The sequence below is a fragment of the Crotalus tigris genome, unplaced genomic scaffold, assembly GCF_016545835.1.
Source record: "Crotalus tigris isolate CLP2741 ecotype Arizona unplaced genomic scaffold, ASM1654583v1 scf7180000018371.15429387391:27106975, whole genome shotgun sequence".
In the NCBI taxonomy this organism is placed as follows: Eukaryota; Metazoa; Chordata; class Lepidosauria; order Squamata; family Viperidae; genus Crotalus; species Crotalus tigris.
The window spans coordinates 12858227-12885993 of record NW_024096970.1 but is presented as its reverse complement, the minus strand read 5'-3'; the positions used below and the strand labels follow the sequence as shown (position 1 = coordinate 12885993).

The window sequence follows — 27767 nt, the reverse complement described above, 5'->3', positions numbered from 1 at the left end:
TGTAGCATCTTTATTCAATTGACAAATAATGTTAGGAGATCTTAAGCCACAAATTGATTTCCTGACAATGATTAGCATCAGGAAAGTGTGAAAATGGCTTGTTTAGAGAAATGATACCAAGTGGATCATTATAGGTAGTTAAAAGACAAAATATTCAGTAAGACAGGTCATTAAAAATAGAAAATATTATTCTTGGTTATCATGTAAAAAATAGCACTTGGGCTAACTTGTTTACAAGAAACAATATCTCTTATATTTTGTGTGACCCAGGCCAAACTAAATACTGTATATAAGGATAGAGTACTACTTATACTATCAATGCTCATCTTTTTTTTCCTGCCAAGATGGAATAAAAATTATTTGGGGGAAGGAAAGGGTGGCAGAAAACCGTCAGGATATCAAAGATTTTGATTGACCACTGTTTAAGGCAAAGATAAAAAAAATCTCAATTGCACGAAAGTGCAAAAAAATCAACTTTCGAAAACTCTGTTTTTGTTCACAAAATATAAGGGAAATGTACTTTTTGCTCAAATCTTACCTGTTTTCTTTGTTATCAGTACAAAGAAATTGCTTTTTTTCAAACCAAAGCATTTCCTTCTTTAGTTCCTTTCTCAGCTGATCTGGGTACTTCTATATTTGGATTGTACTGGGATAAGATCTAAAGAAGTTTAAACAAGAAGAGAGTTTGAAAAATGGATGTTTCCAATTTTGCTGAAGAAATGATAACTTTAGTGCAAATTAATTTTGCATGTCAAACCTGCAAAAGATTCTTTGGAATCACAGTTATTTCGGGTGGTGGTAATGGTGAACTGAAGAGGTCCTCATATACTGACTTTGCTGGAGAAGCGGGTTCTTCAATACATTCCAGATATTTGTCTGAATCCAGGACAGGTCGAACACTGTCTTTTATAATATGATCATTATCTGGCACTATCTTAGTGGCACTTACATGCTAAGGAAAGAAAAAAAATAGTGTTGAAATTTTGAAACATAGTTATATTTTTCAGAACGTATTAAGCAACTAAATCAAGCAATCATAGAGATATTGTTCTTGAGGCATACTATGGATTCAATATGTGACAGACATTTTAATAAGAGATTCCTAAAATTTGCCAGTCTGGTGCTCAATGCTTACCATAGGTTGTATTTGCTGAGATTTTGTATCGAGTGGAGGTTTTTCTGTGGTGTGTTTAGGAACATCCAAATGATTACTTTCTGGAGACTCTGATAAAACAGTGGTCTTTCTGTGGGGAATTTTCACTCCAGGTGTGCAGAACTCAGGTGCAACAGGTGATGCCAAAGAATCATAATCTGAAAACATTTGATATATTCACATTGAAAATATGTTAAATTATGCAAAAAATGGATCAAAGGATTGATTTAAGAAATATGCTTCATGAAAAAAGAAGACTCATTCAGCAGGATCAGAAGAGAGCAGAGGACAGTTTAACATGCCCCCTGCTCTCTTCTGCCATTTTTGCAAATTTGAGATTCCTGATTGTTCTTTTTTTCCTCTCTCATCTAGAACCTATTTGGAGATATCCGGGAAAATGTCCCTGAATACTACTGGCAATGCTATAGGAAGAGTTCTGAGTTTTGATTTGTGGACTCAACAGAAGCAAGTCCAGAACCTGCAAGATTTTCCTTCACAACAAGGGGTTATTCATCAAATCCCAAATATTGGATGAAATACATTAAGGCACAGTTTCTCAACCTTGACATTCTCAAGCTGATTCCCAAGACTTCATTTAGGAATACGAGATATCCCAGAAGTTATTTGACCTACATAAGACTTACCACAGGCTTCATTTGATTGCTTGAGCGCTACCACATTCTGATTCGATACCATCACCCCTGCTGATCTGGTCAAGTTATTAGCAAAAGACAAAAATGTTATTATTTAAATAAAAGTACAACTAATCTTATACATGACACAATACAAGTCTTCTAGTTGCTGAAACTGCTGATGTGAATACATTTTTTGCAAATATGTATTTTCTCATAATTATTGGAAGAATAAAATTAATGGTTGTAAGAATAGAAAGATATGTATACAATAGAACATGCAATGATATTAGTGTAAACTAGATTTAGATATATTTCCTTTTCCTTCATGTTTTTCTTTGCTTTATTATTTCTTATTCCTTTTCTATGCTTTGCATAATGTTGTTTATCTCCAAAGGAACAGCAAAATGGGAATAAATGTTACCTATGTCATTACTGACTTTATTTCTCATTCACTTTTCTAAATCTAATATTCATATCTTAAAATAAAATAAAAAAACATCTCATCTACTTTTCTTCCCATTCTTTTGATATTTTCTTTAAGTTAAATTATAGATAGTGAGTCCTCTTGTACTTTATAAAATTATATAAAGGTTTGACGACCTAAATATACAGAGGTTATCTAGGAGGTAACCTCTTTTGTGGGGTACAGCAACCAATTTGGGGGTAGTGATGGATGAGCGAGTTGGACCAGATGCTAATGCTCACTAGATGGGGTATATCACATGTGACCAGCACAAGGATTTCCCAATCCCTCTCCTTGTTATCATACTTTATACTAACTTATGAATTACACTACTGGTTCCTCATTTTCCATCAAAATGATAGGAAACTGCACCATACTAGTTTCAGCAACTTGCTACTGACATTCAGCAGCATAATTGTTGAGAGCCTAAAGAACACAATTCTCGCCATTATGAGCTATTAGCTTCAACCAGCATGACCAACCGTCAAGAGAAGTAGAGTTCAACTATAACTGATGTCTTTTCCTGCGATGCTTTGCAACAAATATATCAACCCTTTCCCAACTATATTCAGAGTCAGCTCATTTTTTTTATTCCCAGTGGGTTTATACTTCCCTACAAGGTCATGGCTTGCAAGCTAGGGGTTTTTCCAAGCTTACAGCTCTTCTTTGAACAGCAGGTAAGGAGCTTTGGCCAAGAAGCCCCTTGCAACATAATGCTCAATTTTACTACTGAAAGCTTTGCTCACATCACAACAGCTTTGTTGTTGTTACCTCGTGGCTGGTTTACTGTAACTGATCAACCTAGGGCTGCCATAGAAGACATTTTGGAAATTGCAAGATGATTGAGCATGCAGGACCCAAATTGTTTTGGTCCACTCATGTAATATTACAGTACTGTTTTCGGAACTGCTTAGCTTCCAAGTACACTTCAGGGTGCTAATTACTATCTTTAAAGTCCAATATGGCTTAAGGCTTGTACATATACAAGACTGCCTTCTCTGAGTTGAATTTGCTCATTTGTGAGATATAGTAGGGAGTGCTGCTTAAAGAGATCCTATGCTTGAATTTTTCAGGAATATTCTACCTCAGAGGCCATCCCTCCGTATTAGTTTTGGAGAGCCATGAAAATATGGCTCTTTAGAAAGCTATTTGGACATGTTCGAACATTTCAGTGCATGATTCTGCACCAAGATACATCATGGCCTTCTTGTTTATGCTACTGTCTCTTTATATTTCAATATTATATTATTACTTGAAAGCTGCTTGGAATCTTCAGAGATGGGGCAGCAGAAATGATATACTTATCCATCTAAGAAGATAACATCAAAAAATATTACACTTATTACTTCAAACATAAAAATACACAATTACTGAAAAATAATAATTGTTATATTTTTGTAGTGATTTCCAGGGATACTACTTACCTATTTTTTCTTGCTTTATTAAGTAAGAAGATTGTTTGGTCTTCCATTAAATTTGTGGTTTCATCATTTACAGACAGATCATGCCCGTGGATTTTGAAATATTCTATTTTGGGTGACACATATTCAGATTTATCCACTTTCACATCTTCCTTCTGGCTATGTGGAATGTGTACTGTGTCTGAAGAACTTGGAAGGGCATATTTTGAAAGCCCAAAATCTGAAAGCTGAGGAGTTTCCAGAGGACCATGAGATCCAGATGATTTTTGAGGAAAATCAAGAGGTTTTGGCTCTATTTCACCAGATACAGCAGATTCAGCATTGGTTTCATCTTCAACCTTTATTACTTTAAGAAGAGAATTGTCTCAATGAATCTGGTGATAAGGCATACCAAAAGTCAACAAATACATCACAAATTTGGATTTTCTGTATAAATCTTGCCCTTTTATCACTACCATTGCTTGCTCTATAACCAAGGTTTCACCACTAAATCAAGCATTTTAACCATGCTTTTTTGAATAAGCAATAATGACCTCTATATAAAAATAAGAGATGAATAATTCTAAAGCCAAAGTGTATTATGTCTTGGCAATGTATATATTTAAAGAATTTAGGAGGATCATTTTTTAAATCATTAAATTTTAAATCACTTTTAAACAAATACTTATTTTGAATGCATTTACAATATAATGTAATCACAAAGTTTTTAATCTAGAGGTTCCGTGTTTAATATTATGATGTATCAGATTGCATATATCATTATACCAATTATTCCATATATGTCCTGTACTTATTTATAAGAGAATAAAAAATTCCATACTACTACTACTATTGCAAATGCTCCATCATATCCCCACCCTATACAATGCAGTGAAGATATGGAAAATCTTGCTAATCTGAATTGGTTTAAATAATTATGGGTTATACCAGTATGAACATGCATCCTCACGTGCCATGGAAGGAAATACAATGGGAATAATTAGAAGCTACATATAGATGAGCTTATTTTACAGAACAGAGGCCAGTAAATTTTGTATCTTAGGAAAATTGGCAAATATTTAAAATAAATTGAGGCATACAGTTTTTAGTATATATGCATATTATAGAAATTTTTAAACTTTTGACTTAAGCAGTGCCAAACCTAGCAGCAATAATAAGATCAGAAGTTCAAAGTTATAAAAGATGAAGTGTAATATTAGGCATTGCCAAGCTGAAGTGTCTATTCTTTTTAATATTAGTAATGCACACATAAATTGTACAGTATATTAAAACACCAAATTTTCTAGGGAAAAAATTACCTTCATTCTTGCCAATAAATGGCTTGTAACCATATTTCTGAAACAGATCTCTTATTTTTCCAAGATTGGTTGCATTTTTCTTCATCAGAACTTTGCTGGCCTTTATGAAGTCGTATGTGGCATCTCTTTCTGAAGAACTTGTATGTAGAATATTATCAGCATCAGCCTATGGTTTGTTTTTGTTTAAGTTAGAACTGATCATTATAAAGTAATAACATTAATAGTCAGTGTGTGTGTGTGTGTGTGTGTGTGTGTGTATTAGCAAGTTACATGTCAGGTTTAGCACAAAAGCTGTTTATTACATAGAAGCAGCAACAAGATTCCTTTCCTATGTTTTTCATTTTAATAAAAACATAGTTTATTTTAGAACATGTCTAATTATGACTTCATGCTATCCAAAATGACGTGTTTTTAAATAAGGCTATCATCTCCTAATAGAAGATCTTAGGATTGGTGGGTTCTCTGGAAATATTACAAATTTACCATGGAAGGTTTCAGGAGGCATGGTATAGAACAGGGGTAGGCAACCTCGGCTCTTTTATGATTCATGGACTTCAACTCCCAGAATTCCTGAATCAGCTATGCTGACTTAGGAATTCTGGGAGTTGAAATCCATGAGTCATAAAAGAGCCGGGGTTGCCTACTCCTGATATAAAAGAAATCAGGTTTTCTATCTCAGGGAATATGAAATACTATCATAGGATACTACTTAACACAGGGAAGCTAATTTTCACACATACTGATCTTCCACTAAGCCAGACTTTAACACATTTAAAAACGATGAAGTCCTAGAGAAACAATTTGAAGGTGAAGAGAATAAAGAGAAGCAGGCCATATCTACCTTTAGTGTTCTGGCTTCAGAGTAGAGTTCATGTAGATATCTCATTGAAGAATCATCTTCAAATTCTTCAAAACATTTGAAAATAAATAATCACAACCAAAATCTTTAGAAAAATAATATACAACACTGTACATCAATGTTTATTATTTAAAAGATGAGATGTTCTAGCAATATCAGAAAATAGCATGGTCATTGGTTGGGAGTCCTAAGAACATCAGAGCTTCAGAAATGAACCAATTAAATGTATAATTCTTCTGAACTGAACTGAATTGAATCAGAAACACGTTTTAGTTAATATCCCAAATGCAGAATGAGTGTCCAAATTTACATACTGTGTTGTTTAAGCCAAAATCAAGTTGTTTGGTTTAGCATAAGCTTTCTGAAGCAAAGCAGTTATTTACTGCACTCTCACCTTCATCTTCTTTGAGTAAAATTTGCTTAAATTGCTCAGCCTGCTTCTCCAAAGTGACTGCCAAAGTTCGCAGTTTGTTGAAGAACGTTCCTGTTACATCCATACTGAAGAAAAGCTAATAGATCATTCCTAAGATGAATTTCAGAAAGAATATGGAAGTTGTCAACTTTTCAACTTATGTTAAATGAACACATTAAAAGATTGCTAAAAATATATTATAGCTTAGAAATAGTTGAAACAGCCTTTCCATACATGCAAATTTATATAAAAGGGCACGGTTAATCTAGTAGCACATATATTTATCTAATTCTAGATATTTTCCCTCTATATTGCATTTCTATGTGAGAAATGCTGCTTTCCTGCCAAGCCTTAAACCAGGGGTGTCAAACTGCTGGCCCACGGGCCGGATCTGTCATGCCGAAACCACAGTCACCCCATTGCCGGCAATGGAAAAAAAGTCACCATACATTGCAACATATCATGTGACGTTGCGAGTTGGACACCCCTGCCTTAAACAAATCACTATGTATTCAGAAAAAATTAAAGGGCTCTCCCACAAAGCAACATTATTAGGCTTGATTGCTGTGATGTGCTCTACATAGGGCTGCCCTTGAAAAATCACTCAGAAGCTTTACCTGGTTTAGAATACAGCAGTGCAGGCAATGAAATGTACTGGTTGCCAGTTGGCGTCTGGGTACAATTCAGGATGAAGGTTATTGCCTATAAAGTCTTACCTCGTATCAAGTTAGGATATTTGAAGGATCACCTGTTTCCCGTGGTTTCTGCCTAGCCAGTATGTGCCAGCAGAGTTGGAGAGCTCTGGGTTCCTTTGATTAAACAGTGTCATCTATAAGAATCCCAAAAGTGCCCCTTCTATGTCAGGGGTCCCCAATCCCTGGTCTGTGGACTGGCACCGGTCTGCAGCATGCCAGCAAGTGGGCTGCACAAACAACCAAAGCAGGCAGCATTCAAAACCACACCCCCTCTGGTCCGCAAAAAAACCTTTCTCCGTGGCACTGGTCCCTGGTGCCCCAAAGGTTGGGGACTTCTGTTCTATGTCATGGTGCCTGTCCTCTGGAATGAAATCCTCCTGAAATCCATGTCACTCCCACCCTGGTGTTCCATAAAGCCTTCAAGACCTAATTGTTCTCCCAGGCATTGGGCTCTTTTGGGTGGCTCTCTTATTTTTTTGTCTGTATATTGTGTCTTGATCCCACCTTGGTTTTGTTTGTATGATCATTTATGTCATTATTTGCAAATGGCCTGGAATTACTTGGTGTCTAAACTGACTTAAACAAACATTACAACCGTAACAGAAAATGAAACGGTACTGTGCACATCTCCAGACACTGCCTTTCTCCATCTGCACATTGTACATTGGCACAATTTCAACCATCCCAATTTTTAGCACATGCACAAGTACTGTACCTGTTCTGGGGAAGAAAATATTTATCTAATCTCGCTGGCAATTAATCCATGGTGCCCTTCAATATTCAAGTCTATCTAAAGACTCCATTCTTCCTTCAGGAGACAAGAGGAGCGTTTAACAAGGACTGCAGGAAATCAGTTTTCGGGAGGTTGAAAAACTCTCGCCTCCCGGCTCAAGATAGAGACCCTCGTCTAAGCCTTCCCTGAATACCTCCGATCATTCGCAGAAGCCGCAGAAATGCGGGACAAACACGCCTTCCTATCTCGCCAAGACTGCGATCACCACACTCGCTCGCTCGCTCGCCTCAAACCACAGCTGGCAACTTCTTTCTCTTCGCGGCGTTTTGAATTTCCCGGGACGGCGGCAGCCGATTGGCCTTCTTATTGCAACCCCGTGACGTAGCCAGGCGTCAATTGGTCAGTCCGCGTTTACCTGCCTTTTATGACGCGCCCTCTGATTCAGTGCTCTCGCGAGAGGCGAGACTTGAGGTTCGTTCAGCGCAGCCGCCTTCGGAGCGCCATTTGGCTCGATCCGGATCGCTCAGGGTGGAAAGGACGCATCGAGGCCCGGTGAGTTTGGAAGGCCGGGTAGCGACCTTGAGGCGGCAAAGGAACGTGCGGCGGCCCATTGCCTCATTAGACGAGGCCGATCCTGCATGTCAGTAGTAAGAATCATTGTGGGTGCCTCCCCGATTGAGGTCGCAGCCGGCCATTGCGCTGCGGGAGTAGCGGGTGTTTTCTGCAAAAGCTTTCAGGTGGTCTTCAACGCCAGCCCAGTTCAGTTTGGGAGGGGACTAAAGCAGTTCTTCTCAACCTTCGCTACTTAAAGATAGGTGAAGTTCAACTCTCAGAATTCCCCAGCCAGAATTTGCTAAGGTCGGGAAAAAAAAGTGCAGTACAGCATGAGTTCTATTTATACCTGATTTTATTTTGGTTTCCCCACTAGAGTGGGGAGGCAGAGCCTTTAACACAGTGTTTCTCAACCTAGACAATTTTAAGGCATGTGGACTTCAACTCCCAGAATTCCACAGCCAGCATTGCTGGCTGTGGAATTCTGGGAGTTGAAGTCCACATGCCTTAAAATTGTCAAGGTTGAGAAACACTGCTTTAACAGATGTGGGAAGAAAGTCTTCATCCTGGTTCATCCAAGCCCGGGATAAATAAACAACATGGCGACTGCTTTGGGAAGAAGGTTACAGTTTATTGAAGAGCTGGACTGAAAGATGGTTCTGGCAGGAAGGAGATAAATCAAGGGCTGAGCACCTGTGGATAGGTTTTTATACCCTCTGAAAGCCTTTTGTTTGGAAGTTTCCTGTTCCTGTGACATGAACTTTGAACTGAGTCTGAGTGTGCTTTTCTGTGCCTCGGTATCTATGGTTTAATCCTATTATGTCCCAAAAGTCATATCCTGCTTCCCTGGCTAATGGCTCCTAGAGTTTGGGTGGGGTATGCAGATTTTAGGTCTCTTTGTCTTCTTGAGTTTCTGGCTCCAACTTTCTGATGGTTTTACATTTGCATTTGTATTTGTATAGGGCTGGCTCCTACTTGGGACAGAGAGATTTGGAGGCAGGGTTGGTTTCTGCTTTTAAAAATCCTTTTGAGGAAATATATTTTTCTGCCCTTTTAATATTTCCTTCTCTGGGGCTCTGACTTCCCTCAAAGAGGTGGAAGGAACCTTGGAGGTCTTCTAGTCCAACCCCCTGCTCAAGCAGGAGGCCCCATATCCTATGTCAAGTCCAGTCTCTTTTTAAAAGCCTCCGGTGATGGAGCACCCACAACTTCTAACTGCAGGCCATTTCACTGGTTAATTCTTTTCAGTATCAGGAATTTTTTCCGTGGTTCTAGGTTGCTTCTCTCCTTGATTAATTTCCATCCATTGCTTCTTGTCTTGCCTTCAGGTGCTTTGGAAAATAGGTTGAACCCCTTCCCTCTTCTTTGTAGCAGCCCCTTAGATATTGGAACACTGCTATTATGTCACTCCTCCACTAGACTAGCCATACCCAATTCCTGCAATTGTTCTTTGTATGTTTTAGCCTCCAGGCCTCTAATCATCTTTGTTGCTCTTCTCTGCGCTCTTTCCAAAATCTCAACTTTTTTATAATGTGGTGACAGAAAGTATTCCAGGTGTGTCTTACGATGGCTTTATAAAGCAGTACTAATACTTTGCACCAGGGGTCTTCAAACTTGGTCCTTTTATGACTTGTGGATGTCAACTCCCATGCTGGCTGAGGAATTCTGGGAGTTGAAGTCCACAAGTCATAAAAGGGCCAAGTTTGAAGACCCCTGCTTTACATGATCTTGATTCTATCCGTTAATGCAGCCTAGGATTGCACTGGCTTTTTAGGCTGCTGCCACATATTACTAGCTCATATTTAGGTGATTGTCCACTAGGACTCCAAGATCCCTCTCATGGTTACTGCTATTGGGCCAGGTTTCACCTAATCTGTATACTGTAATTCCAGTGGTATTTATTCCAATGCAAATTGAAAAATATTAATCTGAATAATTAAAATACCTGTATTTTTCACACCAGTATCCCAATTAGCATTAGTGTGCAAATTTCTTTTAAGATGCCATCTCTACTATTAATTTCATGAAAGCATTTGATCTAGTTTTCCTTTCTTTCAAGGAGCCCTTTAGATCGAGTATTGATACATAGATATAATGGTTCATTAAAAAAAACTTGAAAAAATGCGCTTTTGATTTCTCCCTTGTGTTTTTACTCTTGAAAAAAATGAAAATATGTCATTTGTTTTGTGTCCTTCCAGAATCTAGCAAAAACCTTGATATTTCAAAAGACCTTTGGAGGTGAGCTATGGAGCCACCAGTGCCTATATTAATCTAATACATTATTAGGGATTTGTATTATGATATTCTTAATTTCTGTAAATGATCTGGAATCTCTCCAAGTTGAGGGCACAAATTACTTGAATGGAACTTATAAAAATTAATTCTGCTCTTAGCTAATGTAAGTCAAATACATTGACTTAGAATGTTCACCTACTTAATATTTCAAATAGTTAACATTTCGTATTTCTTTTTACAGGGATGTTTCTTACTCGAGTACTATTTCGAAACAGAATTCCTGGAAAACAATGGATTGGTAAACACAGACGGCCAAGATTCGTTAGTCCTTTAATGAAGGCAAATATGATTAGGAGACTTGAAATTGAAGCTGAAAATGAATATTGGCTAAGTTGTTCATATATGACAAAAGAGCAGGAGTATCGCCACGATGAAGAAAATGTATTTGCATTAAAGCAGCAAAAAATAGCTGAACAGAAAGCAAAGTTTCCTGAACACAAGTATGCTTCAGAATATCTGAAACATCTTAACGTATCCAAGAGATGGGCAGATTCCTGATATGTGTCCTTTGCCATTCTAATGGATTTTATGGATTCAGTGGGCTTGCTTTTGGGGACAATGTGAAACAATGCCACAAAGTCAATAAATATATTCTCATTTTCAATCAGCTATTGGCTTCATAAATACATAAGCTTTTCTACTAAATTATGCACACTTTTTTTCCTTTCAGAGTTTAGTACTATTGTTACAAAAAGGATTTGAGCTCTTTTTCTTAAGAAAAATATTAGTGATGCATTAACCCACCCTTATGTTTAACCTACCTATTCAATTTTTTTTTTTTAGAAATCCCTAATAGCTGGCTTTGCCTCCTACTATTTCCCATCCCTCTCTCCCCTGGAAAATAAACCATGTATCTACCTTTGCATTCAGAGGCAAACCCCACAAAAACTTTAATATGTTCTCAGCAAAGAGAACATTCCCACTTCATCCATTTTATAGTATATAGCAATGGTTCTCAATCTGTGATGTTATCACAAAGGATCTGTGAAGGCTTCAAGAAATGTTACGATTTAACTCTTAAATCTTGAGGGTCTGTGGCCACAAAAGGTATTTAAAGAGGGTGTAGAGTGAAGAACCATTGGTATAAAATTAAGCTTGCAGTTTGGAAGAAATTTTGATTTAGGATAGTCGCCCGATTGAGTTTTTAATGGATGGCTCAAGCAAGTGTAGATAGTTGCCAGTGGTACAGGCTCAGTTAACATCTTATTTAGAGTATGTTAAGGTTGCCCTTGAAATGTGCTAGGAATAGAAAAGAATAGAAAAGACACCAAATGATTTTAACATTTTAATCATCAATTAATGAGTGTTGTCTTAATTGAATTAAGAAGCGGAAGAGATTTGCTTTTAAGAATCCCCAGATAGTGCATAAAACGACTGAGACATTTTCCATTTCAATAGAGGCTAAATGCAGTTTAATGCCTTTCCTCTTTTTTATGTCCCTACTCATTTATGATAATACAAAATAAATAACAAATCAAAATATAGCAGAAAGCCTGTTCCCATGTTATTTATTTTCTTATGCATTCATTATATCATAACACATTAATGTATCCTCAATTTGGCAAAGAAGGGCTTAAAGATTATGCTTTTTAAAAATGTTATAATTAAGACATGATCTCTACTTCGATATACAAAAGTCAAACATGATTGAAAATTAATTACACTGGTGGAAAATATACGTGAAGATATTACAAGGTGCAGTTAAAAATAAGAAAATTTCAGGCAAAGTGATCTCTTACATAGTTCATTTATAAAAGCCCATTTAAAAAGTCTTTATTAAATTATTAGTGGCAATATGCTTTTTCTGTGCATAGGAATACTATCTGCAACATAAAGAACAGATGCATCATTCACATTATGTATCCTGTAAGTATCCTCATACCATTTTAGATTTGAATAGTTGCAAGCCTACTACTACAACAGAGAGATCTATAAGTAAAATATCTGCATACACTTTGTCATAATAACAGTGCAATATATCTGATGTACCCACTGGTATATAGCACAGGTTGTGGCAATTTTAGCCAAACTACGAATGCCATTCTTATGGCCATTAATTTATACTGGGGGAAAATGACATAGTGGATAGCACGTCCATAATACCTTATAATGTGCAGTCTTGAGCCATATAGTAGTTACATTCACAAAATAAGTAGAGCTTCCAGGTAAATACATTTACGATTAAGGTAAAAGACCACAATCCTTAAACCACTTTCTGAAGCTTTCTTCATTAATTTAAGAATCCTGGGAGTTATTAGGATTGCAGTAGAATATAAGATGTCTAATAGTTTATCAGTTCTTTGGTACCAGGAAACAAAAATGCTATCTCAACATATGATCAAAGTGTGAGCCATTAATTGCTATTCCATCTTCCAAAAGTCATTTTCAGTCATTTATTTTGTAAACATGGACGGTCTCATTCTATTACAATTTTCAAGTATAATCTGGAAAATACACATTGGATTTTAAGACTAAACCTGCTTTTATAATACAGGTGTATAAGATACATTTTTGGTAGCTATGATCTAAATGAAATTGTATATTGTAAATTGTGTCATTTACATTGCTTGGACCATGTCGCTACATTATTAGAAAATTACAAAAATGACTGCTACGACATTTCTCCAACACAGGATGCCAAAGATCTGTTTAATCAAGTGCTGTTTTAAGCCTTTTCTATTAATTACAACTCCTTGGAATAAGAAATCGTAATTACTAAAAAATACTTGTCTTATTTAAAACTGCAGCATAAAATCTAATTTATAATAGCAGCCAGTAAATCAAGTCTTATGTTTGTACAACTAAACTTAAACAATAATTGGGAAGGGACTTCCTAAGGCAACCAAGAATCTATGCTTACAATATGCAAGCTATAATTCTCCAAAATGAATGTACATAAAATGTTTCCAATTATACCATTACACGTTAATTAGCAAAATGCTTTGATAAAGCACTTAAATAAAATCTACACGTCTTCCAATATAATCAGCATGAAATATCATACTCTTTGGTATAATTTAATAAGATATTCTACCTGTTAGTTACAGTTCAGTATTATAAACACTTGTTTCTGACCCAACATATAGTTGGTTTCACTAGTCACCGTTGGGAATTTTTTCAGTGGCTTAATGATTGCAATAATGTTGTCAGCATAGTTTTAAATTTACTCCTAATTATTACTAGAAATCCAATGCCAAACAAATAAGCACATATATATTTCTATATGTACTTTACTAAGACAACCCTGTTATCCATATTCACTGATGCATTTGAATTTTTACTTATTTTTTAAGAAAACTTTTGCTGTAGTCAAGTTATTGGTGTAATGGTACATGGGAATGACTTTGGGAGATGGGAAGAGCCACAGCCAGGGAAATGGTTGGACAAAAGCCAGCTTAGCCTAGGGGAGCAATGTGAGTATGGTGAATATCTCAGAAGGGACCCTCCTTCCTAGTTTCCTGGAGGAAAAAGGCAACAGCAGAGACATACAGTTTTAGAGCTGCAAGATTGATGTCAGCATTGCAAGATAGTCCAGGAAGGAAGCACACTCAGATGAGCTAAATGTAAACCTCATAAGGATGACATTAGGCTTGCAAAATATATTTATCCCTTGTCATCTTTTAAGGTCCAAGAAACTACAGAGGGTCCCTTCTGAGACTGCCACATCCACACTGCTTCCGTGGTCTAAATTGCTGTTTATCCAACTGTTCCCCCAGTTGTGGCTCTTCCTCTGTCTCCCAAGATCCTTCCCATATCATTATAATTAGCTTGTAATAACTGATCTTTCCTATGTACCAAATAATTTAAGGGATAATGTATTTGCTGTAGCTTGTAGTGGATTTGCAGAATTTGTACTGTGCTCTTAACAGTCTGACTTCCTTTTATTTTCTCCTCTCTATATCTAGATGTACTAGATAGCACTACTTCATAGCACTGAACCACATGATTTGACCAAGAGGGCAACGAGAACTTGAGCCTAACTTGAGCTGTAAAGATAGGATGCAGCTCTGAGTCACAAAAACTGCACAATGTATTTTATTCTCATTTTAGAAATTAATTTGGAAAAGCCAAATATGCATATATTTTGCATTTTATTCTAGTTTCTGTTGTTTAAAATACTCAAAATCAGTTTTTTAAAATATATCACTTGTATAAATTTTGTTTTATGGATTGAAATAGGAAATGTAGAACAGTTGATATACAACCGATGGTAATAGATTTAAAAGTATATATTGAGAGAGGGGGGGGGGGAGAGAGAGATTTATGACCTCTTCAAAATCTTTCTCAACCTTAGCAACTTTAATACGTGGATACCACCGGCTCCCAGAATTGCAGGAGCTGAACATCTAAATCTGCCAACATTGTTAAGGGTCATAATAATCAGAACATTGCTTGGAGGATTGATGATTTGTGGGAAAGGAAATGCATGCAGAGTTTTTGTCAGAGTCAAGCATCCAATGTCTTGCTACCTTCTAACAGATTAAGATAAGCATTTACTGTTGTACTGAAATTATACATCAACAATACATCTTATTGTTAAAAGACAGGACTGGATCCAGGATCAGAGAGAGATAGAAAAGACGAGGAATTTGAACTATGGAAGCAGATGGCTGTGAACAAGGTCCCCTTTCCCCAGTTCCTTCCCTAGTTCACTCAATGTTCCTAGTACAGAGAGTTATGAAATCCAATCCACAACAACACGTTCATACCGGCTTATTTTCTATTAAAAAAAAGCAAGAACAGAAAGAAAAAGAATAATTTCTGTTCACGGCTGAATAACCTGCAGACTTCAGGAAGAATATGTATATTGGGGATATCGGGCAAAAATGCTTACAGATAAAATTCACAATTATTAAATATTCTAAAATGGGGAGGGAGAACATCACTTTTCCATATTTCAAGAAATTAAAATGTTAGATTTCTTAAAAATAATGACAAAAATTGCTCAGGAAAATAATTTTCTCAATTAGTGCTTCAGATTGCTAGTGAGCTGAGAAGAAAACCTTGCTTCTTTAATACTGTATTGCAACAAATCAAGTCTGAAAGAAAAGGACTTCAATTATCAGAGAAAGTTAGAAAGTCATAGTTTTCGACTGGCTGCTTCACAACACCTCTATTACTACTGGTTAACTCATGATGGTTATGGGGGGGGGGGAACAAAAAAGTACCAAATACCAATAGCCCACCAGATGATGATTGAGCCAACATATATTGTGGAATTTTAATGGTGAAATGCTATAGTAAACTACATTACTACCCTTTCCTACCCCACAGAACTGTTAATGAAAGTAATGACACCAGCATGGCATTGCTTCACACATGAAGTTTGCAGAATCAGTCACTACCACAGTGCAGCTGGAATGCATAGTTTCTGCACTTCTAAGTCTTGCAGACTTTTGCAGGACATTTTGAGAATTTGGCCCTTGTAATAGCTTATGTCCATGTTGCAAAAATGCACATCACGAATCTTAAGGCATCAGACTTTCTGTACTGGAAGTGCTTATAAGCATCCACTGGATACCATCAACAAGCTCGTTCTCCATATCTTGTTAACATGCTGGAATCGTTCCATTGATTTATTGGTGTCTTCCTTAAAAAAATAACATCCAAGCACAAATGTATTGTAGAAATCTATTTGGAAAACAAACCGTAGAAGTATTGTATTGAGTAAAGATAAGTAAAGGCAAGTAAAAATTCTGCATCGAAAACTGATTTCTCTGCTATGAATTGCTGAATATAAGAAAAACTTTCCAGAAAAGATACTAAAGCACTTATGAAACCTGGGCTGCCACTTGCTTTGCTGAATCAGCTTTTTCTTGCCAAACTAACTCTTGTTTTACAAATTAGTACTATTTTTTATACAGAAGAGGTTTCTGCTCTGTCAATGCTTTGCAAATCTTCCATTTTCTCTGGAGTTTTTTTTAGCTGTCTTTTGAATTTAGCCTGCAACTTGATGAAATCTGTCTATGTTTTGGGAAAAGATCCACCATGAGATGTTTAGTATCAATACTGGAAATATTTTTTCTGTATTTCAGACAAACGTGGATTTAGAGCAGCATTTGGCCTTATTTCATACATTTATATTCATTTCTTTTGAAGAGCAGAATTAAAAACTGCTAAATTTGGAAGCAGCTCAAATTAAATTAATGCTTAATATGGTAACCTTGTGGGTTGTAGTTTTAAAAATAAGCTAACATAAAAATATGCAAAGTAAGCAGAAAACATTTTATTATTAAGTGCTACTCAAGGTCAGCCTATATGGTGTGGTCCATGCTTTCTTTCCTCTTTACATAAAAGATTTTGGAATCAGTCATATTATTGACTTTTCTGAGAATATATTTCCTTACCATTTCTCCTTCTCTGAAAGAAATGGATACTGAGATAAGATCAACTCTCCAATGAAACTATAATATGTTTTTTTACACCTGAAAATGAAAAAAGATGAGTCCGTTTTAGAGGTTTTACACATATGAAACAAAGGAGGACACAATTACTACTTAGTTGTTCTTTCTTTGCTGATAATCACTGTCTCCTATGCCAGGTGTTTTAATTATTTTAATAGTGGCTGTTTATATTTTAAATAATGACTGTCTTTATGTATTTGTTTTAATTGTAGTATGCTTCTGAGAATTTTTTATGAGATGGGCAGCCATATAAATTTCATAGATCCTCTCCAGATATTTGTCATCAACAGGAATTGTGAAATCCTTCTCCCAGATGGCTGCTGCCCAATAGGAAGAGTTTTCTCTCCTGCTGATGATCTGCAGTTTTTGTTGCCAAAGCAGGTTCTTTGGCAGTGTTGGTTCCTGGATTTAAATGGGGGCACTTAGGAATGATCCAAAATGGCTTTTGGATGGCTGTGGACCCACCTAGGAGGGGGACATCTTGAAGACTGCAGTTCCCTGGCTTGCTGGATGCTGATTTATTTCAACCCCCTGCTGGATTTTATCTCTTCTTCTTTGTTTTTTTCCTTTGATCTATTTGGCTGTTTTCATTAACTTCAGCTTTTCCATAAGGAAACATGGCCTTTCTTTGCATAGTGAAAATGTTTTTACTTGATTTACATTTTTACTGGACATTCACTGCAGGGATTTTGTATTTTATGAAGTTTGGAGTTTATTTTTCTTAATCTTTTTTAATATTCTGTTCTTTTGTCTTTTTCCTGTTCTGCTCTGAAGAACTCTTTCCTACCACACTGAACAACAATGAATTGGATTATAGACAAGGGAAGGAGTGTGACACTCGAGAAAAGACTGCTTGGCAACATGCAATTCTTAGCTGAAAGCTTTTTTAAAAAGTTTGAACTCATAATGGCAGTGGAAAACATCCAGAGGTAAGTGACTGTAAATAAATTAAACCCACAAAAGGAATATGATTTCAAAGCAGGAGATTTGCTGGGAAGAAGTATGAACTCAGAATTAGAAATAACAGAATTGACTCCATTCACCCATGAAGTTCAAGCCTGCATTTTTATATAACAGTAGAAAATGGTCTGGGTGGATAACTTGTAAATTGATCTTTTTTTAAGTGGAATGAAGGAGGTTAGGAAATGTATTTATCACATTTAACTAAGGAGCCATTTCATCTGAACATTTTTGGGAAGACAGGCTGGCTTTAAAGATTGGACTTATTGTATTTAAGCAGACAACAATTGATAAGGGATGGTATTAAGATTGGATCAATCAGGGTTAATTTTTGGAACGATTTGAGATAGTTAAGAAGCCGTAGTAAATTTTTTACGAGTTGATTACAATAACAGTTCATTAACGGGTTTTGGAATTTTGTCTTTTTTTATTATTACCGTTCTTCCTGTTAAATATTGTGTTATTAATATTGCATACAGATGACAGGTTAACAACTTGTAAATAGAATTAGTAGTTTAAAATTCTTTGGGCCTATTTCAAAAGGGGTGGGAAACTAATATAATTGTAATATATTAATGAGCATTCAACTAGGAAGGATACTATGTGTATATGTGTTAGTCTTTTTAATGCACATTTTTCTTTTTAATGTCTTTTTTTCTTTTTTTTCTTTTTAAATTTTTTTGGGGGGTACTTTGTATTTTAACTTTTTTTGAATAAAAATAGATTTAGAAAAATAAAAGAATTGTGAAATCCTGCCCTGTAACAAGCTACCTTAATTATGCATACCTGATTTAACAGCTTCATCTTCTGAACTGACCTCTACCCACTGGTTATCACCGGCGAGCAATCGATTTTGAGATTCACTGAGTGGCCTAATAGGAAATGGCTGACTAGTAGAAGAGCTGAAAAATAAAATTTCTTTTAGAGAGAATGGATTCCCACAAAAGTTCACTCTTGCAACTCTTCATGAAATATGTTTAGAATTTCATTCTGCTGGTTCTAATTATGTACTCCTATAATCCAACAGGTCTGGGCTGCAAAACTTGAATGATTTTAGATTTTTGTTTTTTAAGAGTCGCTGATGTCATATAATCAGATTTTCAAAGCTCAGATTTGTAGCCGTAACTACTGTATAACATCCATGTTTAGTCTAAAGAAAGACAACTCTAAATTTATAAGAAAGCCATACAAGCAAAATTTGATTTTTTAAAAATGATCATACATATAATACCCAGACACCTTGCTTTATTTTGCCAAGCAGGATTACTAAATTCTGTTAAAAGCAATCTTGGAAATTGTTCCTCCAGCAAATAGCTAAAGGTGTTCAGAGGCTACCTGTCAGGGATTTTTTTTAATTTGGATATTTATTGGACTAAATGGCTTAAAAATGCTACTTTAAAACTCTGCAATGAAGCAGCTAGAAACCTTTTAGTTTCTAATTTCTCCACTTGCACATCAAAAACAGGTGGCAAAAATCCAATCTAGGGCTCAGCAAACTTCAGAGAACAATGAAATTCAAAGTCAAGGAAAAGTAGTCCAAAGGATTTTCTACATATTTTCAGTTAAAACAATTTGACTGAATAAGAGTTTCCAATACACCCCCATTTATTTATTTATTTAATCTGCCAATCAGCAAGAAATTTAATGTACAATTATAATAAAGCTAAAAATAAAGCTAAAAAAATAAAAAAGGAATACAAACAATAGAACAAAATTGAGATATCCCATATAATGTCAGCCTAGTCCAGAAATGTAACCAAATAGATTAATTCTATTTTATTGTAAGATTACATTAATAGGATCTTGCAAATTTGAAAGTACATCCCCCCCCTTGCATTTACAACCCAAGAAACTAGGGAGTGTTCCTTCTAAGACATTTACCAGACCCACATTCCTTTTGTGGGCTTAGCTGCCTCTTGTCTGACCATTCCTATGGCTGTGGCTCTTCCCCCTGCCTCCCAAGGCCATTTGCACATACCGTTAAACATACGCAATTTGGCCTACTTCTATTTTTAATATCTTGCAGATAGCTATCAATTGGAAGTGGGGGAAGGGTCACTTCTGATCCTTCGGAGACCGTTCTGTAGCACTGGCCCAGCCAATGATAAACAACATCTGTAAACATCAGCCCCTTGCATTCTGGGAAAATGGAGGATCAACGGCAGTTTCTCTTTACTGCTGAAATGGTGCCATTAGATTGAGATAAAAGATAATCCTATTTCCCCATGGTAGAGGCAGGGACGAGAGGACTGGTTCCTGTTGCAGGAGATGGCTATTTTGAAGTTCTCCTTGTTTTGGAGAACATGCACAACTACACAAGCTCTTCCATCCATCTCAAAAATCATAAGATTTTTTTTGCTCATTTTTACTTTTTTAAACCTACTTTTCCTTTCTTTTGCTTTTTAGATACCTTCTTGGGAACCTTTTGCATAGATTTATCTGAGGACCTCTGGCACACAAGGGCAAGAGGAGTTAAGCCACCAACCCGTAACAACGAATACCCTCAGTGCTCTTCCACAAGTCCCCGAGGAGGTGTGATAAGTGCTGCTACAGTTCTTGAATTGCTGGCCTCTCAATGGAATGACACTTCAAGCTTCTATAGTGATTTCCTCAGGTAATATTCCATCTTAAAACTCTAGCTACTTTTCATTACCCAGTCATTAACATCCAGTCAGGCTGCAGCTTTGAACGTCTTCACCTACAACTAGACACCCCCAGTTTTTGCTATTCGCACATATGTTGCTGTGACAATCCTTTTACAGATGGGTTAGAAAAAAAAGGGAGTTTTTATTATCCATTTCCACTGCCCAAGTCCTGGCTTTCTTAGAGGCAGACCTTGACAGGGATAATTATCAAGCATTGTCCACAGACAAATGCCAGCCCTCTCCTTAGCCCTCGAGGACTTCAACTCCCAGAATTCCTGAGCCAGCATGGCTAAGCATGGAAACCTATCCCTTTCCCCTCAGCATGGCTGGCTCAGGAATTCTGGAAGTTGAAGTCCACAAGTCACAAAAGAGCCAAGGTTGCCTACCCCTGCCTTAGCTTTAGAATCAGGCAGCAATGATCCTTTCTCAATCTATTCACATGACAAAAGATTTATAAAACAGGCCTCTTTACTGCAACCAGAAATTTAAAAGCCTTGTTTGGAATACCTGATTTGGAATATGCTATTCTCAATACTAGTAATATCTGACAAATATCAAATAGATAAAGGAAAGGGGGAGGGAGTATAGTCAGACTTGCATGATTCTGTTACAGTAATTTTACAATAAAAGTAGTATTAACATTTATTACTTTGGTTTCCTAGTCTAATCTACCTTATAGGGCTGATAACTACACATTGTTTGCCAAAAGAGAATTCTGCACAATCCAGTCAGACATCATCAGTCTGCACCTAGACTTGAACTTCATGACTCAGATGAATTTGGTTTTGCACTGGTGCCAGGTGGCAATCTTCTCTTTTTTTCTGCCCTATCCCAGACAGCTGAAGAGGAGGAACAGATTTCAATTTCTTAGTTTCCGTAGACAGCCCAGCTGGCCTGTAAAGCTTCCTTTAGCACATATCTTCAGGCAGAATAAGCTCAAAGTCTACTTCCTGAGCACTTAGCCTGCCCAGGCATTTTCAGAAAAAAGGCAGACGTATCTATGGAGTGGCCCATCAATATCTGCAACCTGTACAGAATCTAACATATCTATCCTGTATTCTTACCAACTCTGGCTTTGTTTGTATGACCAAATCACTGTGAGATAGAGTGATTTCCCTCCACAGAAATCCACACCACAATCCTTATTAGCTGTGTCTGAAGAGAGTAGGATTCCCACATCAGAATTTCTCTCTCTGCTGTAGAATAAGAAACTTCACAATCAGTCCAATATGCTGTTTCAGACAAAGGGATGATGCTGGGAAAGCAAACTGAGAGTTCCATGCCAGGCTTCTTCACATATGTTACACTATGCATTAAGTCTCTTACATATTCTCATTGCAACTAGGTTTGAAACTATTTGCCGATGAGATAAAAATTGTCACCTGTGCGTGCAACAGCAGACTTCTGTGTACCTATGTAGAAAGCATTGCACACACCTTTTAACAGTTTCATTTTGGCTTGAGACAGCGAGCTGCTCAGGATCCATAATCACCAGGCGTGTTGGAAAGTTGCAACCATCTCCTAAGCTGCACAGTATAATAAACAGGACAGAACAAATATTTCATTAGCTTGCTGAATACACACAACAGAAACATATATACAACTTAAGTTTTAAAACATCACATTAAATGGAAGAGTGGTACATAGACCACGAACATATCATATCCAGCACCAAGTATTGTACCTGTGGCAAGAAAGAATTTATTGTAGTTGCATGTAGCTTTCAGAGAACATTAACAATTATTTGATATTAATAATTTGTCTGCAAATGTCAAAAGATGGCATCTAAAAAAATGGAATGTTCCTAAGCTGCTTTTCAGATCAGGAATGTCTGAACGGTACATTCTTGCAATCTTATCAGTACATTCCTAGTGTAGTCTATGTAATTCCAGAGTACACTAAGTTTTTCATTGCTTAACTTTCTGGACCAAACAATTCTGAACCATTTACAATTTTTTAATAAAGGCTTTTAGATATTGCTAAATAAATTATTCATGGAGGACGTCTATGTATGTGGTCACTAGGAGTTGAAAATTACTTGATGGCGCATTGTCAATCAAAAGAAATTGTAACTGGCTAATTGGACTACTGACTTCATCAAGTACAATAGGATTATCTATAATGGCAATGTTTTCCCAAGTATATTAGCATGATTCTTCCATTAGAAATTCATATCCAAAATCACATTTTTATTTTTAACTTAATTTGATAAAATTTGCAAATCCAGTAGACTTAGTAAATAAACAAGGTATTTCTATGCTGAATTTCTAAGAAATAACTGCACAAATACTAATATTTGACTCTCTCTCTCTCTCTCTCTCTCTCTCTCTCTCTCTCTCTCTCTCTCTAAGAAAATGTTTTATGGGAAGAACAAATCCCTAGGTTTTTTGTATAAATAATTTAAATAATGGCTATTAAGTGATAAAGAAGGGAAGGAAGTGTTTTAATTTCTTGATTTCAGCTTCATCATTGTCCATGTATTCTGTCTTCAGTCTTTATAGCAGGGATGTCAAACTCAATTTCATTGAGGGCCACATCAGCATTGTGGTTGCCCTTGGGGGGGCAGGGTGGGTGTGGCCAGGGTGAGTGCGGCCTACTGTATGGGCATGGACAGAGTCGGTGTGGCCTTCTAGCTGGGCGTGGCCAGCTCTACATCATTCGTGTCAAGGGTGCCAGTGGGGGCCTGGGCAGGAGTGGGACAGATGTGAGGGTCTCTGGCAGAAGGGGTGGGGCCAGGGCAAGTGCCAAGGCATGGTCCACTGGAGGAGCCTCACTGTTCCTCTCAGGCCATGTGTGGGGGGCTGGATGGTGGCACAGGCTGCCCAGAGCCCTGGGCAGCAGAGGCCAAACACCCAGCCTGGCCCTCGAGCACCTGCGGCATCAAGCCGTTTCCAGACGGCCTTGTGGAGCTAAGACTGAATATGTTTCAGCATAGATGGCCACCACAAAATTGTACATTGGCTCCCGGCTGGCCTGGGTCAGGGCCAAGGAAGCGGGGGCCGTTCCCTCACTGTTTCCAGCATGGCTTTGCGGGCCACATGAAACCACTTCGTGGGTCGCATCCGGCCCCTGGGCCTTGTGTTTGACATGTCTGCTTTATAGAATGCAAGCAATTGAATTAAAAATTATTACGGCCACAATAAGAAAGTTGTTATTTTACTATTATTTATTTGATTTCTATGGCTACCCATCTCAACAAATGATCATTAGAATTCCTGTGATAACCATGGCAGGATCCATTTCAAAGTAGTTTCCTTCCATTTTCTGTATTCAAGTTGGTAAGGCATATTTGGAAGAAGTTAAAGGGAAGCATTAATTTTAAATCTTACTCACATGGCAGACTTATACTCTGATATAAATTACTTTGAAATCTGTGTTTGAATATTTTTGGGGGCTTTGGAAGCCATGAGCAAGCAGAGGTATTAACACCTGAATTCTTGAAAAGGAATTTGGGCCATTCAAAATTACAACAAGGCAGTATATTTAATAAATACCTTTTGAATTCACTGGTCTACATGCATTAACAGCAACTAAAGTACCTACGTTATTGTCAGTGCTTTGTATGATTAAAAGGTGAGACTAATTCAGCAAAAAATAGTGTATGAAATTTAATGAACTACTCAGAATATTTAAGTACTGGATGTCAACTTCACTATGCACTAATTATAATATAGCCAGTCCTCAGGCTATGACTGCAATTCAGACCAGAATGTTTGTTGCTTAGTGATGCAGTCGTAAGGTGCAATGTCACACAATCACATTGCCTAGCAATCTATGTGGGTTGTTACACTATGGTGTATGTCAGGAGCAGGAGCAACTTCCAACTTCTGCCTGTTTCTCCACTGACTTTGTTTGTAGGAAGCTGGCAGGAAATGTAGGAAATTGTGATCACCTGACCGTGGCTCACTGCAGCATTATAATCAGAAGCCAGGCACTGGATGCCTGGATTGCGATCATCTGATCACAGGCATGCTGCAATGGTAGTAAAAATGATAGTAAATCTCCTTCATTCAGTGCGGTTGCAATTTTGAATGGTCACTGAACAAGTGGTCACAATCCAAGGATTACCTGTACAGCTAAGAGTAATCATAAGCCACCATTTTGGTTTAATATCAATAAGTGTGTTAATTTAAAACGCTATATCAATCTTTAATTCTGGTCACAGTCCAGAATATATAGTAGTATAAGATTAATATTTAAAGATTTATATACCTCTGAATTCTATACCTAAAATTTAGAATTTATAAGTACAATATATAAATGACAGTACCTTGTAAAAATAGGGAGCAGCCAGTATTTTTTTTCATCTCCAAAAACCTCTCTTAGGTTTTTTTGACATCCAAGAGAGAAGCCATTTTTGTCAGGCCCATTTCGAAACATTGGTGCCCGGAAAGCTTCTATATCACACATAAAGGAAAACAAATTCATCAATTTAGGAAAGTGAAAATGTCTTCCAAAGCGAAATATTAAGAATAACAGAATAAAGCATCTCTTAGATTGAGTCATCTCTCATGAAAATAATGTCATTTGCAAGGCTGTAAAACATGTTATAGCTCTTAAACTATATTTGAGAAAAACTGCTTCAGATACAAATATACAACATCAATTTTTTTCTTTTGTTCAGACCATTATAAAAACTAAAAAAAAAGAACAAGAGAAGGAACTAATATTTTATAACGCTATCATTTGTCTAGCTCAGGGATAGGCAACCTTGGCTCTTTTATGACTCGTGGACTTCAATTCCCAGAATTCTTGAGCCAGCTGTGCTGGCTCAGGAATTCTGGGAGTTGAAGTTCACGAGTCATAAAAGAGCCGAGGTTGCCTAACCCTGGTCTAGCTAAACAAGATTGTATAATATTTATTTTGGTCAGCAATTAAAAAACACAATTTTCTTTCCAAATCCTTTGCAATTATTAATATTATTTTCTTCATACAAAGTAAGCTACTTTGTTATAATTTTCATTTTGTGTAATCTAGAAGCATGCGTGTTTAAGCTCAGAATATACAGAAAGTCTTATTTATTTCCCTATACACTCAATGGGTATATAATATATAACAGGCATGTCAGATGTCACATGACATATCGAACCTTTCCCCCCATTGCTGGCAATGGGGTGGGCACAGTTTCGGTGTGACGCATCCGGCCCACGGGCCGGCAGTTTGATATGCCTGGTATATAACAAAGAGATTGTGGCCTGGCATCAATAGGGAGATATTTTCTTTCCACAAAAGTTTCTGTAGCTGGAAATAAATACTATCATCATGATTCCCATTTCCTTTATTCATTTTCTTAGCTATATTAAGTTTGATAAGAAAAGAAACAGGAATCTGACCTTTGCTGACAGAAGATTGTAAAATCTAAAGACACTTACTTGGGCCTAGTTATATGCAAACATGATCAGATATTAAACTTACAGGGTAACCTTGGGTCAGATACAATTTTCAACATAAACGTAGCTCACAGAGTTATTGTGAGAATGAGTTGAAGAACCTTGAGCTGCTGGGTCAATGGATGGGGTAGGAAGTAAAGAATAACAGAAATAATAAGAATCCCTGTAATTTACTAACCAATTGTTGATCTGTTTTTACCAACTAGCCAGCAGTGGTAACTAAACAATGACAGTATGCTGATGAAGAACATAGCAGCCACAAAGAAAAGGAAAAGAACATGGAATTTTGCACGGGTGTCTGGTAGTTCGTTCTGAGAAGAAAAAGAAAAGAACTCTATTAATGCACTTTCATCGATTTCCTGTTCAAATGCTATTTTCTTATAAAGATTTTATTCTGAATTAAAATAAATAATATGAATTCATGTACAGCAATCAACACTTATATGTGAATTTGACAACATACAGTATTTCTTTGTGGTCATAACTTTCACAACTAATAGACAAAAGTCACTGAACTGGAAAAGTTAACAACTGACTGTCAACCAGTCAAATCAGGAGGAAAACAAATATTGTTCAAATTCATCTTGTTAAATTTGACATTAAGAAAGGATAGAAGAGCTGAAAAATTTGCAAGATGGACTAATTAAAGATTAGCAAGGGAATAGTTGTTGTGCTAGATGAAATAAGAAAGATTTAAGCAATGTTTTTGTTAAGGAAGAAAAGAATGATTAAAATATACCTGTGAATTTAAGAAATTTAAAGAAACTTCTTGAAAATACAAGATTATAAGGCAGGAATCCTTCGACTCCTCAGAAGATTTTTCAGGATTAACTCCACTAAGGGAAAAAGTAACTCTATCTATAGAAGCGAAGGCTGACTTTCAGATCGTACTTGCAATATGTATGGAAACCTCTGCAGCTGATATTTATTTAGCAGTGGCAAGATCCAATACAACACTTGGATCTGCAGAACCCATGGTATTTCCAATCCCCAACACACTCCAAACCATGTCAATTTCAGCTAATGTTGATTAATGCCTTCTCTTAAAATCAATTTAAAGATTAATTTGGTGTTAAGAAAATGGCTGTATATTAGGTGCAGACAAGCAACACTGCAGCATTTTTCTCCTTCTCCCAGTATAATCTTGGGAGAGAATCAGAGAAATATTGATCCATATGCTAATTAAATTAAGTAAAAGAAGGAAGTACTCCACTTTGTTTTTCTTTTAACTGGAACATATCTGTGTGATAATTTTTATTTACTGTCTTAATATTTTTTTAAAAAAATATGTTAATGTTATATTATTGATTGATATGGATAGTCACTTTAAGGGATACACAAATGTTTAAAATAAAAAAATGTATATTTTTGACTACAGATGTGGGAAGTAAGCCAACTTTTTCCACTTTCAGCCTACACTAGAACAACAGTTCCTAAAAGAAAGAGCCCACAAAGCACTGTCTAAGAAGGGGAACAAAGGCTACCATTTTTTGAGCTGCTGCCCATCTTCCCCCAAAAAAGTGACTTCAGAAAGCATGAGTCTAGTTTTGTTCAGTGAAGACTCTTTTGGCAGTGAACAAAGAGTTCAAGGAATCTGATATTGATGGTTCAGGAAGGGCATAATCTAGGCTGGGAGAACAAGACCAAATTTCTAACAGGTTTTCCTCACCATGTAGTTCAAGGGAGGAAGACCTTCCTTTATTCTCTTTATAGTGATTATTTTTCTGTGTGCAAGTAGAAATGGGAAGAGAATCCCTGTGAGGAAAATACCCTGAGACTGTATGAACTCGGGATCACATACTCTGAAGACATAGCAATGGCCTAACCAGAATAATCTCTTATTTGCAGAGGT

General features: G+C 36.7%; 3 protein-coding genes and 1 long non-coding RNA gene across 10 annotated transcripts in view; 2 read left to right on the top strand and 2 right to left on the bottom strand.

The window, feature by feature from the left end:
- Positions 1-538: 538 nt before the first annotated feature.
- On the bottom strand, positions 539-7996 carry SKA3 (spindle and kinetochore associated complex subunit 3). 2 transcript variants are annotated; one of them, XM_039351458.1, is made up of 10 exons: positions 7863-7996; positions 7652-7744; positions 6224-6352; positions 5812-5876; positions 4971-5136; positions 3676-4018; positions 1798-1862; positions 1136-1311; positions 758-952; positions 539-658 (listed from the first exon to the last, which is right to left on the bottom strand). In XM_039351458.1, exons 3-10 carry the CDS (start codon positions 6324-6326, stop codon positions 578-580), a joined length of 1194 nt encoding a protein of 397 aa, XP_039207392.1. In that variant the 5' UTR covers positions 6327-6352; positions 7652-7744; positions 7863-7996; the 3' UTR covers positions 539-577. The 2 variants fall into 2 exon arrangements, with proteins under 2 accessions (XP_039207392.1, XP_039207393.1); XM_039351459.1 differs by lacking the exon at positions 7652-7744.
- A 118-nt stretch (positions 7997-8114) lies between these two features.
- MRPL57 (mitochondrial ribosomal protein L57) lies at positions 8115-11123 on the top strand. 4 transcript variants are annotated; one of them, XM_039351463.1, is made up of 2 exons: positions 8115-8221; positions 10698-11123. In XM_039351463.1, exon 2 carries the CDS (start codon positions 10700-10702, stop codon positions 11012-11014), a length of 315 nt encoding a protein of 104 aa, XP_039207397.1. In that variant the 5' UTR covers positions 8115-8221; positions 10698-10699; the 3' UTR covers positions 11015-11123. The 4 variants fall into 4 exon arrangements, with proteins under 4 accessions (XP_039207397.1, XP_039207398.1, XP_039207399.1 ...); XM_039351464.1 differs by having other exon boundaries at positions 8184-8309; XM_039351465.1 differs by lacking the exon at positions 8115-8221 and adding an exon at positions 8294-8316.
- Positions 11124-11788: 665 nt separating this feature from the next.
- Positions 11789-27767, bottom strand: part of ZDHHC20 (zinc finger DHHC-type palmitoyltransferase 20) — a 52593-nt gene continuing 36614 nt past the window's right edge. For all 3 annotated transcript variants that reach the window (XM_039351462.1, XM_039351460.1, XM_039351461.1), the window contains 6 exons: positions 26094-26226; positions 24796-24922; positions 21962-22051; positions 18667-18782; positions 16864-16941; positions 11789-16147 (listed from right to left, as the gene is read on the bottom strand). In XM_039351462.1, coding sequence (XP_039207396.1) covers positions 16904-16941; positions 18667-18782; positions 21962-22051; positions 24796-24922; positions 26094-26226 — 504 coding nt within the window. In that variant the 3' untranslated portion in view covers positions 11789-16147; positions 16864-16903. The remainder of the gene's footprint in view (positions 16148-16863; positions 16942-18666; positions 18783-21961; positions 22052-24795; positions 24923-26093; positions 26227-27767) is intronic.
- On the top strand, positions 18778-27292 carry LOC120311684. The gene is made up of 2 exons (XR_005557694.1): positions 18778-20494; positions 26122-27292. It is a non-coding gene; the product is annotated as an uncharacterized LOC120311684 (long non-coding RNA).